This window comes from Strix aluco, chromosome 2, assembly GCF_031877795.1.
Source record: "Strix aluco isolate bStrAlu1 chromosome 2, bStrAlu1.hap1, whole genome shotgun sequence".
NCBI classification, from domain to species: Eukaryota; Metazoa; Chordata; class Aves; order Strigiformes; family Strigidae; genus Strix; species Strix aluco.
The window spans coordinates 63,497,280-63,513,183 of record NC_133932.1 but is presented as its reverse complement, the minus strand read 5'-3'; the positions used below and the strand labels follow the sequence as shown (position 1 = coordinate 63,513,183).

Here is a 15,904-nt window from a genome sequence, read left to right as displayed (position 1 = left end):
AAAGCATTTCAAATGCTATAATCCAATAACAGCACCCAAAGTAACAAGGCTGCACTTCATTTTGTATTGATTTAAAAACAAAGGTTTCCTAAGAATGTGTAAACTTGTGTAATATCTTACTAGGCTGCTTTTAGAGGTTGATGCACAACAGTAAAAGTTCAGGAAGACTGGTAAAATTCTCCTCCTGATCGTACCTAATAAAATAGAAAAAACAATCACCTACATAGTGCAATACACTATTCAGCCTCCTACAGAGGCAGTTGTCCAAGTACTCCTGTATTTACTATGCAAAAATAACACTGAATAGGAAGTGCAAGAGGACAAAAAGGGGAATTTCAATGGCAATATAGGGAGGAAAATTTCCTAGAATGGCAAAAACATGACCATAATGCTAAAAAGAGGTTAAGAACCAGGTATTTTCTCTAGAAAAGATCATAATATATACTATAAAAAATATTGCATGAAGTGCTGATTCCAAAATGCCATTACCGCATTCAAGAACTTTTACCTCTGATACACATTTTCTTAAAAAAGAAATAAATTTTGCTTGGTACAAATATAGCAGACACCCCATGCATTTTAGAGGCACATTTGGGGTTTATCATATAACCCTTCCTCATAGAAGCCTTTGCTAGAAGTGTTTCAGAAATAAGATAACAATGTCTATGTTTCTTCTTCTGAATAAAAGGAAGTATGCTGGAGCAGGTGGACAAAATTAGGGATCTCACTATTAATTCAGCAGCGCAGACTGACAGAGGCCAGATGGTCCAGCTCCCTCCCCACCCTCATTCTTGGCTTTATCCAGTTACTCCTGCCAGCGTTCTCCCAGGCAAATCTCCTTGAGTGGGGGTGAGCCCTAAGCAGTGAGGACATAAGCCAGTCCATGCCATTCAGCCTCAGAGTCAATGGCACTCTTTTGCTTATACACATAGATATAACAGTTGAGAATATAGGAAGGAAGCAGTACAAGTCCCATGGTCCTGTGTGGAATCTGATCTATTTTATTATGTTCTTATTTCTGTGATGCAGCAAAAGGTCTGAAGACAATCCAGAGTGAAAACATTTGTAAAGTTTTTGTGTTTGTTTCAAATACAGAATTTGCTTTGTCACATTTGCTAGAGTATTTATATATCTCAGTCCTCCTAAAATTATCAATACCTCATTCAAGAGAAATGTAAAATTGTTTCCTCTCAACGTTATTGCTTAATTGCTTCCCATGTTTATAGCCACTTCTAAAGGTGCTAGAGAGATTATGAGTTTCTGAATATTTAGGAAAATGACCTGCATGACAGGTGTTAATTATTCTCTTTCAGAATAGAACATTTAAATAGTTGCACAGATTTCATATTTAAAAATGTAAAATTTAGCTATCAAATCCTCAGCCAGGAATATTACAGAGTCTCCAAAGTCATCACCCAAACAAACAAATTGCAGCACATTTCAAATATTTTGAAGGTAAGCACTCAATTTATTAAATACTATGAACTTTTTAAGACATTTTCCAACCTGGACAGTACTTATTAATTTGAGCGTATTCAGTTAATTAGAAGACATCCTTTTTTGGTACAGCAAGAAAAACATAATTTTCTCCAAATAAAAAAAGTTAGAGTTTTATACTACAATGCCCTCATCCCACTTGCACAGGTATTTTCATACTAGCCCATACACTACATTGAATTCCTTTAGATTTATTTATTTTGGGGGGTTTATGACACCTGGCTAAAACAGAAAACACATGCCTGTGATCTCACAGACCTTCCCATTACATTGCTGCCCCTTCCATCGTGCTACTTGGCCGTGGTGGTGCAGGGGCAGGAGGAGAGCAGAGCTACCCCATCCCAGGAGGGCCTGGCCCTTGCATCCTAAGCAGACTGCCTCCCTGCTGCCCTCAACATACCAGAGATGGGTGATGCACCAAGGGATACTGAGGAGCACAGTGTCAGAGGCAGAAGTGGGATTTGATGCTCCCCGGTTCAGGGGAGGCAGGGATAGTTGAAAGCATAGAAGACTCACGCAAACGTGAACTACTGCCTGCAGTGGCTATGTCTGTCCACAGGGGAGAGAGGCCATGTGGGTAGGAGGAGATGGTGGGACTGGGACAGTTCTGCTGCCAGGTGTCTGGAGTCCTGCAGCCCCACCCAGCATCAGTGACCATAGCCTTCCCTTTGGCACCAGTCACCCAGCAAAATGAAATGGCAGAAGAGCCAAGTGCTGGAAGTTAAAATCTGTCATTGCAGCCTGGGGATACCAAAATGTTGTCAGGAGGTGGGAGCCAGCTGCAGCCCGTACTGCATGGGAGGAGCCCCCTCTCTCATCTCACCCACCACATCTCCTTGGACTGCGGCTGAAGGACAAAGGCTCTGCCTGCAGCGGAGTCATGTATGGCATGAGTCTACAGGGGCAACGCAGCCTCTCACGTTGTGGGTTTTGTGTATGAAAAGTATTTCTGGTTTGAAATTTCTGAAAAGGAACTGAATTGTCTCAATATATTTAACTTTTAAGAGAAAGCCTATTCTAAAAAATAAGTTTGGAGTTTCATCTTCATTTTCTCATTTTTCTTTTTTCACAACTTACTGCCTTCTCTTTACCCCCTCCATTGTTTTGCTTCCTTCTTCACTTTGCCATTGACAATTAAATCTTCCCCACCACCACAAAAAAAAAAAAAAAAAGGAAAATGGTATTCTCAGTCTGTGTCAAACAGTCTATTCTTCACCACAATTTTGTCCCCAAAAGATCACTCTATTCTGTCTGATCATCCTACTAAGAAAGAAATAGCGTGTCAGAAAAAGTGGATTCTCTTCTGTTTATGTTGCTGTCTGGGGGAAGAGGGTTCAACACTGCATAAGTCAGTATCAATACTTAATTTTAGTAGCCAAACAGCCTGCAGTACATACCTTCTTTCTCAGCTCCTGCTTTGAGACAATAATCACATTTGGAGGATCCCCAACAGCTGTGGCAGCTCCCCCAATATTTGTGAAGATTACTTCTGCAATCAGGACATGCCTAGGATCAAGATTAAGTACTTCACAGAGCCTGCAGTATAAAAGGAATGAAATTAACCTCTTACCCTATAACTAAATTACCTTACATCTTAAAATTTATAAAATTTACAAAATGCAGTAATTTCACTGAAAAATTGCAGGATTTTAAACATAATATTTTTGTCTGTGTATATTGTTAAAGGTTCAGCTGTGCTACATTATATGTACTACAGTAATTATAGCCATATAAATGCAAAAATGATAGATTTTTTTACATTTATAATACAATAATTAATAGTTACAAAATTGATGCATTTTAAAGAGCATTTCATTAAAAGTAATCAACTATTAGAGGAGTTGGACTACACAGAAAATAGCACGTCAACTTCTCAGTGTCATATAACTTTTTAAACAATGGTTCCCAGGGTACACTGACCTATGGAAAACTATTCTAGACAACCACAGGATTTGCACTCAGCATCTGTTACTAGCTTTGTTGTGGTGAGCAGTGGTAGAGGATTGTGCAGGCAACCTATAAGCTGTAAATCATCTGTTAGAAACCTCAGTTTTCAGCCTAGGTTTATCCAGTTTATTCTGTTCCTATTTTTCCCCTTCTCTAAAGCTTGATCATTTCTATTTGTAATACAACAAGAGTAGAAAATACACATTCCTCATTATTAAAAAAATCTCAAAATGGTTTTAGCTGTTCAAGAATATTTAATGCTTCTTTAGTAAGATGCTTCTTTAATAAGAAAAACTAAAATGCTTTTTTAATAAGAAGCATCTTAAAGTGCTCTGACAAATACTGGGATTGACTCAGTAACCTCATGATCCATTTCAACTGAGAGCCCACTTATAGTAATCTTCACACAGATTACTTCAACTCACACAAATTACATTTACACATAGATCTGCACAATCCACTCATTGCTGAAGTACAAGTTTGACTTTAAACTTGGGCCATGGTATTAAACGCTGAAAGTTAAGGTCACACTTAAGCACTTTGGAATAAGGAACAACTGCTTTCCTGCTTACTGCTTATTCAAAACGTTGCTCTGGTGTGTAAAGATGAAGGCCATGCTTAAATGCTTGCCCCCTCTAACTAGTACAGGAGGGGGGAAAAGTTGGCAGCAAGAATACTTTCTCAAGATTGATTTTGCTGTAGTGCTGTCACACGTTTCCCTGAAGGAAGAATTGAGCTTTACTATTCAGTCTAAGTGTGTATTATTAAAACTTATATTTCAAAATGAAAAGATTGTATTGCACAAAAGCTTAACTTGATACACTTACACTGTCACCAAGAGTGTCAATTTAAAACAGAAAAAAAGTCAGATGACACATATGTCAACCCATAAAAACTCCAGAACAAAATAACTGTGCAAAAGTACACTATTTCCCCAACAGCATAAAATTATGCAGTTAAAGGGTACTTTGTAGTACAGCTGGCCCAATTGTATCAATTGTGGTACAAGACCACAATTATATTTGTAATTTTCTTCATCACTCCTTGATTTCCAAATGTTTCAAAATATAACCTTAACTTTTCTTTAGTGATTCTTTCTTTTTGATGGGCCTAGTGATATCTTGAAGAAAGAACCTCTGACATATGCCAAGAAAGCCAAGGCCAAAGTATAAACCCATCAGAATGTGTTAGCTATATGGTAGGATCAAACTTCAGTTTACTTACCCTGGTTATATAATTCCCCATGTGAACAACCATTAGCCTTTTCCAGTTCCCAATAACAAAGTATCTTGAAAATAAACTATAGCTAAAAATGGGTAGTTGTTAATTTTTTTATCAGCTTACTACATAATGCAGAGTGAAACAAGTATCATTGTTCTGCACCTTACTAATGGAAATATAAATCCTTATATCCATAGAGTCAGTAGGATTTTCTGCAAGCTTTATCTCCATGGCAATGACAGTACAGTGAAACATAGTGAAGGTGTAAACAAGTGCTGAAGACAATGGCAGTAAGATAAAAACAAAAAAAACACCCCCAGCATGAAGCTTTTAGAAATAGGTAATTATTTGGTTTTACTAGGCAAGATAAAATTTTATTTTAGCTTTGATAGTGATTCAAATACAAATATTTCCTGCATAGTGATTTTCCCCTTCTTCAGTGTTACAAACTCATTTAGTATAAAAGTAAAGTACTTGGTATACATTTAATATAAAACTCCAGTACTTAAAGGGTGACTACAAAGACAGAGGCTCTCTCTTCACAAGGAGCCACATGGAGAAGAGAAGGGCCAACAAGTACAAGTTGCACTGGGAGAGATTTCATCTCAACATAAGAAAAACATTTTTTATGGTGAGAATTAACCACTGAAACAACCTTCTCAGGGACGTGGTAGAGTCCCCGTCACTGAAGGTTTTCAAGACATGACTGAATATGGTGCTAGATAGTCTCATCTAGGCTCTCATTCCCATGAAAGGTTGGACCAGGTGGTCTTTTGAGGACCCTTCCAACCTGGGCTATTCTATGATTCTTTGAAAAAGCATGAATGCTACAGTAGCTCTGCCTGTGAACAGTAGTTCATGATGCATTGATGTCTGGATTTCAGTCCACTCCCAATTATAGTTAATTCAAATTATTCTGCAACACAGCTAAAGAAAACTTGGTGTTTAATAGTTCCAGTGTTGTTTACTGCTAGAGGTGAAATTATTGATTGGAGTAAGGCAAAAGGATCTCTTTAAAATATAATCGGACAGAAGACAAATGAATCTTTCATTCACGAGCTGTTTTCCAATCTAGAATAAATTCCACTTGCAAAATTGGTTTTTACTGCTTTACACTACATTTTAAAATACGAGCATATCTTAATAGATTTCTGTGTACTTTAATGTGATAATGACTGCAAGCATTACATCACTCGGGATCATTTTAAAAACACAATAGATCTTTCCAACACTGAACTGGATTAAGCAGATTTGCCTGGCCAGACACAGGTTAAATTCAAGTTAAACAGTAATTTATAATCACACATTGATTAAATGTAGTTACAAATCATGTGTTATTAATTTACAGAAATCTGAAGTAATTAAATTCTCTGTTCTCTATTAAAAGTTCCAAATATCTAGTCCCAAATTGTGGAATTAACCAGTGGCTGTACCAGTGTCATGATCACCAGCAGGAAGAAAATTCAGAGTCTCATATTCCAAAACAAAGCTTTAATTTTTTAAATTTATTTTTCACTAGTATTAGAAGGGATAACAACTTCACTATAACATAAATTAATATCTAAAATCATATCTAGATATTAGCCAGTAAAGGACAAGGCAGCTTTAGTTAAAAAATTCTCCCCACTTACAGGAAAAAATTTCATCTACTAGGGAGCATTTGGTGCAATATGCTATTGCAGTTCAGATAATGGAGACAAACCAGAATAGTTAGCTGCCAAGACAGTATAACAGGCTTCAGATATGTGCTATTAACACAAAGGGAAAGGCAACCGATCCCTTTGAAAACATTAGCTGTTTACCCTACTACAATAGGAGTATTTGAAGTTTTGATTTCCATTTAGATGATCAAAAAAGGTCTAAACAAGCATTTTGCACACATGTCTGCTACTGATTGCTCGCTAAATGACCAGGCCCAAAACCATAACAATAAAGTACCTTATGGTTACTGGAGTAAAGAGTAGCATAGTGGTAACGTTGTCCAAAAATGCAGAAAGAATTGCAGCAAAGAGGCACAGAAGCGTAATCATGGCCCACACTTTGCCTCTAGAGAATCGATAAGCCTAATAAAACCAAACAAATAGAAACAAAAGTAAGAGACTAGATCACTCCAGCTTAGTTTCCAAAAAATGATAGAGAAAACAACTTCACCAAAGATGAGGACAGTGGGCTCAGAGTATTTATTACTCCATGCACCTCCAGCAGCACCCTCTCCAATATTAATTTAGCAAGAAAACATTTCATGAAAGTGGGTAAACTTTTCCATCATGCAGAAGAAGAAACAAGTCTGAAGAGACATCATGCTCTGCTGCCAGACATAAAGGGGGTATGTGGCAGGAGGAGGGCTGAGCCCCCATCTTCTGCTTGGATGCCTGGGTGTACTAACGTGGCTCAGACCTCAGACCTCCCACCCCTTCCACACACTGGGACACCTTCCCCATCCTCAGGACAGCACTGCCAGGGCTACACAGTCTGGGCATCTACATAGGCAAGGGTTGTGTCCACCCAGTTTTGTTTAGGAGTTCTGTGTTTAAAGCAGTTCTTCCTGTCATTTTTTTTTCTTTCTTTCCACCCTTCTCAAGAAAACTAAGCTTTGCAGCAGGTGAAGGAGTCCCTCACCATGGGTAATACTTGCTTTACAACCAATCCATCAGTATTACCCTTTTCATGTAATCTTTGGTTCTGCTGCTGTGAAAAGGTCCGTGGCAATTTTTCATGTGTGATTGTAAAGCTAATGATAGTTCCCATATTTTCTCTCTCCCACTGCCAGGCATAAATATAGATTTCAGATACAGTGGAAATGCAGTCCTGATGAAGTCAGTGGAATAACTCCGCTTTATATTGTTCATATGCTTGTGTACCCTACTGGGGGCCTTTACCTTCCTCCTGTAGAAACAGAATTGCCTTAAGGGCTTCCTTTCATTCCTAAGAGATTTTTCAAAATTACAAGTTGACCACTGTCATTGCTAATGTTATAAGTATACACTGGCCTAAGAAAAGTTCTTCAAAGATAGTGCTTGGTGTAATAGATCTGGTTAAATACTAACCTGGTTAATCCAGTAATAATTAAGAGTACCAAAAGAAGCCTACCTTTACTGCACAGTAGTCAAAGAATCCAGTCTCTGAAAATATGGCCACCAAAACCATCTACCAAAAGATGACGAAATTGCAACTGAATTATTACACAAAAAACAAAGTGATGTAGTTTGTGATCCTGACAAAAGTCCTTATCTGACACAGCTTTGAGAATCTGATCACTTTCATATTAGGACATCCACTACAGATGCCAGATATCTCTTGTTAATATGTCATATGGTGAAATTTAGTTCTCAACATAAACAGTCTGTAAATGTCGTACTAGTCTGGTTGAATTTTATTTGTAGTGACTAAGTAGGCATCATACATTAAGTACTCAATGTATCTTCCTTATGTTATTAATCAATGAGTGTGTTTGCTTTCTGCAGTAATGCTCTACAGAGTGCAGAAGACAGTGGCTCCAATAATAATTTGCATTTTCCCACATTTCTGGGAGGTCTCTTGTCCTTCCATCTTTGCTCCCAACAGATTTTTTTGCTTTCTTTTCTGTGGCATGGAGCAGTGTCAGGAAATAAGAAAAGCTCTGAATGGCAACAGATAATTGCAATTTTGTCTCTGTATATTGTATAATTTGTGTTAGAGTTTAATAGCACTTGGACAACCCTTTTAACCATAAATAGCTCTGGGCAAAGTGATTAAAATAATATATGATTATAATCTAATCAGATATTTCTCCTCCATTTCTGGTTTGCTTATTTTGGCTCCAAACATAGCACTGACTAAGACAAATACTTTTCCAACAGAGTGTGTTTGAGGAAGGTTTTGAGTAAACAAAATTAACAAGATAAACAAGAGTGATAATACTTGGCACTTAAACAGGTCTTTCCATTTATAGACTTCAAGGTTAGTTTAGTATGTTATCAACACAATTTTACAGATTTTTTTAAAAATAGAAAAGGATCAACATTTTCAAAAGGCTCCTTCAGAGGTCTGATCATCCTCTTTTTTGATAAACCCCTTAAGGCCCAAATTTTCATCATAACATTTTTCAGTAAAGTAGAACTAACAAAATGTTTAAAAAGGAAACATCTCTATATTGAATGTGATTATTTCAGCACATTTAGAGCAAAAGATATATTTTAGTTACCATTCCAAACAGCAGCGCCAGTGTCTCATAATCAATCCACTCCACCACTTTGACCATACTTGGCCTCTGCAATCAAAAAATACAATTACCAGTGAATGCCTTGAAACACCTAACTTGTGATTAGCTATGAAATACAAACTCCACTTAATTGATGAACCATTTAAATAAGCTATGATGGAAATTAGTAAGTGTTCCTACAAAGTACACAAAAAGGACTCCATTATTACTGTTAGTATTACTACTACTACTACTATTATTATTACTGATTCAAAATACTATTGGTATCCTAAGTGGGTCATTATCAAAAGCCTACATTATGCTATTGGGTTTATCTAATTGGTCCTTACATAACACTACAGAAATAAAAGATAACTGAATTATATCATACACCCCAGTTTCCTGTTTGGTAAGAGAACAAAAGCATACCACTTCATCTGTGAACTAACTGGAGGGAATTTAAGGGAACATAGCAGTGTTGTGGTGACCAGTTACAAGAAAAACAGAGAAAATCAGTCAGAGGTTTCACTAAATATCAACTAAGAGTAAACAAGGAGGGGAAACAAAAGAATTGGAAGGTGTAAGCATGAGGTGCAGTTATTCAGGGTAGCATAAGTATTTCCATTTAGGTCTGCTTGGTAACCTAACATTATTAAAAATAATAGTGTTAAAGTAACTCTGAATTAAGCTGAAAATGGTTGTGTTCAGCTGCCTGCAAATCAGAACAAAACAGCATCAACTGACTTTTTTCTACTCTTCTTGTCTATACCTTAGGCTGACTTGTTTTCCCAAAAAAGTTTCCCCATCCCAATATCTGCCCTACCATCTCTCTCTCTTAAAAAACACTGCTCTGTCATGTCCCCAGACACAACAGGGCAAACATGGAAATTTATATCATAACCAGAAATAAAGTAAGCACTTACAGTTTGGTAACTTACCTCCCCAACAATAGCTAAGGTGGCTAAAGCTGCCAGAGAGCCCAGCATCGCTGCAAGGGTCCTGTGAACAATCTGCAACAAAGGATAAGAATTGACCAGAGAGTCCTCTAAACATCTTCTTACAATTAAAAAGGAGGAGGGAAAATTATAAAAATTCTGGTAGTTTATTCTTTTCTTAGTTTGTTTGGGTTTTTTTTTTTCTTATTCCACACCACCCCCCTTCAAAAACACCTGCCCAGAGAACGGCTGATTATCTTACCTCACTATAGCATGTTATTAAAAAAAACAAACAAACAAACAAAAAAAAAACCAAAAAACACCCAACCAAAAAAAACATGCCTGTGCAAAACCCTGCTAGGAAGTGTGAGCTCTGATCTCAAAGCAGAGAAGGGACTTCAGCACCAGTTACTTCTATTTGCCAATGGGTGACACAAGAAGGAAAGCAATTTACAAGCAATTTATCTTCCCTAACTTAAGGATCAAACAGCCTAGTCCTGTTGGCTTCCCTTCACAGCCCATGGGAAGAAGATGTGTGCCCAGGAGGTGATCCACCTCATTCTTTATAGGTGCTTGTTCATCTCCAATGTCTACGAAGCAATTCCTAAGCAAATAGCTCAGACCTGGGGCAGATCCATCCTACAACACACACAGATATACTGGGCTTTGAGTTTCCAGGTACAATTTGTGGTCTGGGGCACAGCCCTGTGCCCCAGCTTTCTGTCTCACACAGAGTTTTCTTCCTTCATAAAGTGTGTTTTTTACATTAGCATTTTCTCTACAAAGTATTTTGGCTTCCAGAAAGACATATACTTCAGCTAAAATCTGCTGGACACCTTTTCCACAGTCTACTCAGTTACTCAAAAGCTGCTTTCGCCAGAGTATAGACTAACCTAACCTTGAACAGTTCTCCTCCATCTCTAATGTTTCTCTAGCATACAAGCAATGCATCTGAAAATAGCGGTCAGACCTCTGATCATAACACGGACATTCATTTAATACTGCAACAATTACTACAGTATACGGACACTTGCTCATGTCTATATATCTAATGAATAAATTGCACTTAAAATCCTGAAGGAGAAAGTATAAAAGCAAGCATGCCCTGAAAATGTGCTTTTTCCTCCAAGTGCTCATTTGTAGTTATTTAATCCATTATGTCTGGAAGATCGCAGATTGTGTAAAATAATTCAGTTAAAGTAAGAATGTAATTAATGGAAATCACACTACAAAAGACTGAATCAAATTAACAACACTTATTATTAATGTGTTTAAATATTATTCAGACACAAATCAGAATTATTCCTGAGAAAGAAATAAAGCAGTCTAGAAATATTTCTTTTGCTGCTAATTTAATAAGAAATATTTTGCTGATAAGAAACAATAGGATGTGGACATCTCAAGGCCCTGCCATCTGCTTGTAAAGAAAAAATGAAAGATTTGGTTTTGTTTTTTCTCCTTGAACATAAATTTTTAATGTTAATGGTAAACAACTAAGCAATTTACCAAATTACTAGAAAAATAAACACATAGATGACTCATCTAGGAGTCAATAGAAAAATCTGTCTCATTCTCCTATGTTTTTCTTCAAAATACACTGGAGAATAACCTATTCATAGTGACAAAGCAGGAGATCAGACCAAGATTTTTATGTCTTAATGACCTAAAAATACATAGCACTAATTACAGCTCCCACAGAACACCACAAAAACACCAGCTCCCACAGAAATGTGTGTGATAAGTCATTGTTTCATCTTTGATCTCCAGTTTCAGAGCATTGATATGAACACCCACGTATGGCCCTTCTGATTCTGCAAAGGTGGGGAGCATTCGATAACATTCGATAGTTCTTTGTGGCTGATGACAGGGTACAGCAATTAGACCTTACAGTTCTCTCCAGTAAAAGACACGAAGCAGAGATGTCAGTTAGGGAAGGACTTCAGCTTCTTACCAGGGCAAAGTTCAAGGGTAAGCTACTGGGGAATCCTCAACTTTCCTCAGATTGGAGGCTTTCTCCTCATCTAATCACCACCCATATTAGATAGCTCTTTTTCAGTTCTCAGAAAGATATGATGGCTTTTCCGAGATTTGATTTCCTTTAGATTTTTTGGATGGTTCCACATAAGCATTTTTGCTGTCACCATTGTATACTTAATTGCATACATTGGGTTGACTGCATCTTCAGTTTCCAGGAGTTTGCTGTCTCCTGTGGGTGAAATTTACTTTAATTTCTGCAGAAAGACAGGGAAAAAATGCTGTAAAAATGCAGTCATCTGTCAGTTCCTTCATCCTGGTGATTTTCCAAGAAGGATATACAGAAGTATATCCTGAAGAATGAACAAAGACTATTCAGGTGAAAAGCTCTGTTACAAAAAACTTGTCAAATGTACAACTCTTCCTTCCAGCAAACTATCAAGTGAAAGTTATACAGTAAAATATAGCCTAGAGAGCACACATCTGTAAACTCTGAGACATGTAAATATTCAAAAGTTGAAATTTGGGGAGGTTTAGGAAAGAATTGATTACTCTTTAATCTTCTTTTCACATAAAGAAAATCCCAAACAAATAATATATTTGTAAAGGCATATTTAAAGTTTACAAATGCAGAAATTCAGAGATGCAGGTTATAACCTGTGACTCTCTTTGAACCACAGTTCCATCTAACACACATTTGGAGGGCATTATATTAGGTAAAAATCCATTATTATTCTTTTGGAAAATAGTATGGATCTCCTTCTATGACAAGAAGACCCGACTATTGGACAAGGGAAAAGCTGTGGATATTGTCTACCTGGATTTTCAAAAAGCATTTGACACAGTTCCCCATAGAATTCTCATAGAAAAACTGGCTGCCCATGGCCTGGATGAGCAAACGGTCTGCTGGGTCAAGCACTGGCTGGATGGACGGTCCCAGAGAGTGGTGGTCAATGGAGCTAAATCCAGCTGGTGGCAGGTCACAAGTGGTGTTCCTCAGGGCTCAGTGTTGGGACCATTTCTGTTTAACATCTTTATTGATGATTTTGATAAGGACATAGAGTGTATCATCAGTAAGGTCGCAGATGACACCAAGTTAAGCGGGAGTGTCGATCTACATGAGGATAGGGAGGCTCTACAGAGAGACTTGGATAGATTGGATCAGTGGGCCAACGTTAACGGGATGAGCTTGAACAAGGCCAAGTGCCAGGTGCTGCACTTGGGCCACAACAACCCCATGCATCGCTACAGGCTTGGGGAGGTGTGGCTGGAGAGCTGTCTGGAAGAGAAGGATCTGGGGGTTCTAATTGACAAGCAGCTGAACAGGAGCCAGCAGTGTGCCCAGGTGGCCAAGAAAGCCAACGGCATCCTGGCTTGTGTTAGAAATAGTGTGACCAGCAGAAGTAGGGAGGTGATAGTCCCCCTGTACTCTGCACTGGTGAGACCACACCTGGAGTATTGTGTCCAGTTTTGGGCACCTCAATACAAGAGAGATATCGAGGTGCTGGAGCGAGTGCAGAGGAGGGCAACGAAGCTGGTGAAGGGCCTGGAGAACAGATCCTATGAGGAGTGATTGAAGGAGCTGGGACTGTTTAGTTTGAGGAAGAGAAGGCTAAGGGGAGACCTCAGCACTCTCTACAACTACCTGGAAGGACATCATAGAGAGGTTGGTGCTGGTCCCTTCTCACAGATAAGTAGCGATAGAACAAGAGGGAATAGTTTTAAACTGCAACAGGGGAGGTTTAGACTGGACATTAGGAAAAAAATTTTCACAGAAAGAGGGGTTCGACAGTGGAATAGGCTGCCCAGGGAGGTGGTGGAGTCACCATCCCTGGATGTGTTTAAGGGTCGTTTAGATGAGATCCTGGGGGATATGGTGTAGGAAAGAACTTTGTAGATTAGGGCTGATGGTTGGACTCAATGATCCCAAGTGTCTTTTCCAACCTGAATGACTCTGTGATTCAAACCGTTTTGAAGCCTGGCAGGAGGATGAGCATCATTTCAGGATGAATCTCAGAGTGAATCCATGAACAAAAGCTCAGATACAGAATTGAAAGAGCTCAGAAATAAACTAACACAGAGATTTAACTCCAGGAAAGCTGAGAGTTTTGGTGGACTTCTGAATTTAGAGACATTTTAAAAGATTAAGTGAGAAATCATCTATATTCATCTGATCCTTCTCATGCTTGAGAAAGTGCATACCTTTGTGAATTCTCTAGTAAGAGAAGACAGTTACACTGAAAGAACCCTGATTAATAATGAGTTTCTCCTTCAAATAGGAATTGCCTCTAAGACCACAAATTTGGGTTGGCTGCATCAGTCTGACTGGGTAGACTTTTTATTTTACAAGCTAGGAATAGAAACAGAAGGAAACAGTGGGCCAAATGTTACTTCACTAGCAAGGGTGACCGAACTCAGGTGCAAGACTCAGTGTAACATGTCCTCATCAAAGACACTGAAGTAGTCAATACCTCTTGTAGATCTTATTATGGTACCTATATTTTCCTCTCTATTTCATCTCTCTTTTTCAAAATCCATCTCCCAGCACTGATAAACTCTTGCCTGGACCACTGTCCAGCAACACAGTATTCATTCCTTTGACAAAAAACATCACTAAAATTCTTTCCATCCTGCACATCTCCTAACAGCTCTTCTGTCTCATCTTTTATTCTCTCTCCAACTTGCCTCTTATCTGCATTTTTTTTTCCACTCTCTTGCACATAAATATCTCCTCACATGCTCCCACCCTCTTTGGCCCTTCTCATTCTGTCAAAGCCACATGTCAAAGTGACTTCTTATTTTCTTCTCATTCTTTTTTCTTCCATCCCACAATTGGATCCCCACACTTGAATGATTCAGTCAGTTTTAGCACACTCTGTAAAATGCACTTATTATAAAAGTTCCTTGCCTTGTTTCTTGGAAAGGTTTCTTAAAAAAACAAGCAATGGCCATTTATACATAAAAGTCAGAACAGACAAGGAAGATACAAAGCTTTTAGTCTATCAGTTTGCATGGTAGAGATCCCCACCTCCCAACCTAACTGCAAACCTTATAATCTCTTTGCAGAAGGGGCATCTTCACCACCAACATCATATTTATTTTTGTCTGAAGAATGCCTAGCAGTGCTGACTTAATGAAACAGCAAAGGATGGTGCTTGACTTTTACAAAGGGACAGTTATCTCAATACAAACTGCTACTGGAAACAGTGCAGCCCAGACTTCACTCTTTACAATGCACAACGCAGTCATAGAGCTCACTCATACAGGATATCACTAGGCTGAGAGCTGAAGAGATTTCAAAAAAAGGGAACAGATATTTACAGAATTTTATATAAGTAACAAAAACACCCAAAACTGCAACAATGGAGTCCCTTAAAATTAACATCAACAGTGTAGCTTTGATGATGGTAACACCATAGGGTCATGCTATAGGGTCAATTCAGAATGGACAAAGATTTGGAAAAACTTCTATAGCGATCTCATTTCATAATTATCTGCAGAAAGTTTGTGTCATGATTGCCTGCTGTGTGATAAACACTATGTGCTGGATGCTGGTTCTGTATGATCATTTCCATACTCTTAATTCAGGAGTTAATTATAAGGTAAGACATGAAAGCAACCTAAACCATTTACACCACAAGTCTTTGTGCTTGATATTAATTAAAAATATACATTTCCAGAGCTATAATGCAAACTGGATTTGGACAACCTAGACCTTCTCCAGGTTTAAATGTCTTTATCTATCTGAAAGAGCTTTGGAATGTTTGCACAGAGTTCATCAAATATTTTGGTAGACTGCAACAGCATCATTATAAAAATGATTCAAAATTCCAAACTCTTTATCTTGTACAGTGCTCCAGGAGGTAAAAGGAAACTATTTAGAAGCCAACTGAATGGTGACCTGTGTGCTATTTCAGAGCATACATTTCCCAGCTGAAATCCAGGGCATGCATATTTCTAAAATGTGTTTCTGAAGATATTTGATAAATGATACATCACACCAAACATTTTATTTCCACAAGTCCTTCTTTATAAGTGATAAATGACAGTTGAAAGATGATTTTCAGTGACTTTAAAGCTTCAAATGCAGCCTGAATTAATTTCTTATCCATTTTTTTTCTCCAGTGAAGCCTGTTGCATTAAACGGCTT

General features: G+C 38.0%; 1 protein-coding gene across 1 annotated transcript in view; it reads right to left on the bottom strand.

The window, feature by feature from the left end:
* OCA2 (OCA2 melanosomal transmembrane protein) overlaps positions 1-15,904 on the bottom strand; it is a 192,961-nt gene that overhangs the window by 119,658 nt on the left and 57,399 nt on the right. The window contains exons 9-13 of the mRNA XM_074816908.1: positions 9,784-9,855; positions 8,849-8,914; positions 7,756-7,812; positions 6,604-6,728; positions 2,895-3,033 (exon numbers count right to left, since the gene is read on the bottom strand). Of these exons, the coding sequence (XP_074673009.1) occupies positions 2,895-3,033; positions 6,604-6,728; positions 7,756-7,812; positions 8,849-8,914; positions 9,784-9,855 (459 nt within the window). The remainder of the gene's footprint in view (positions 1-2,894; positions 3,034-6,603; positions 6,729-7,755; positions 7,813-8,848; positions 8,915-9,783; positions 9,856-15,904) is intronic.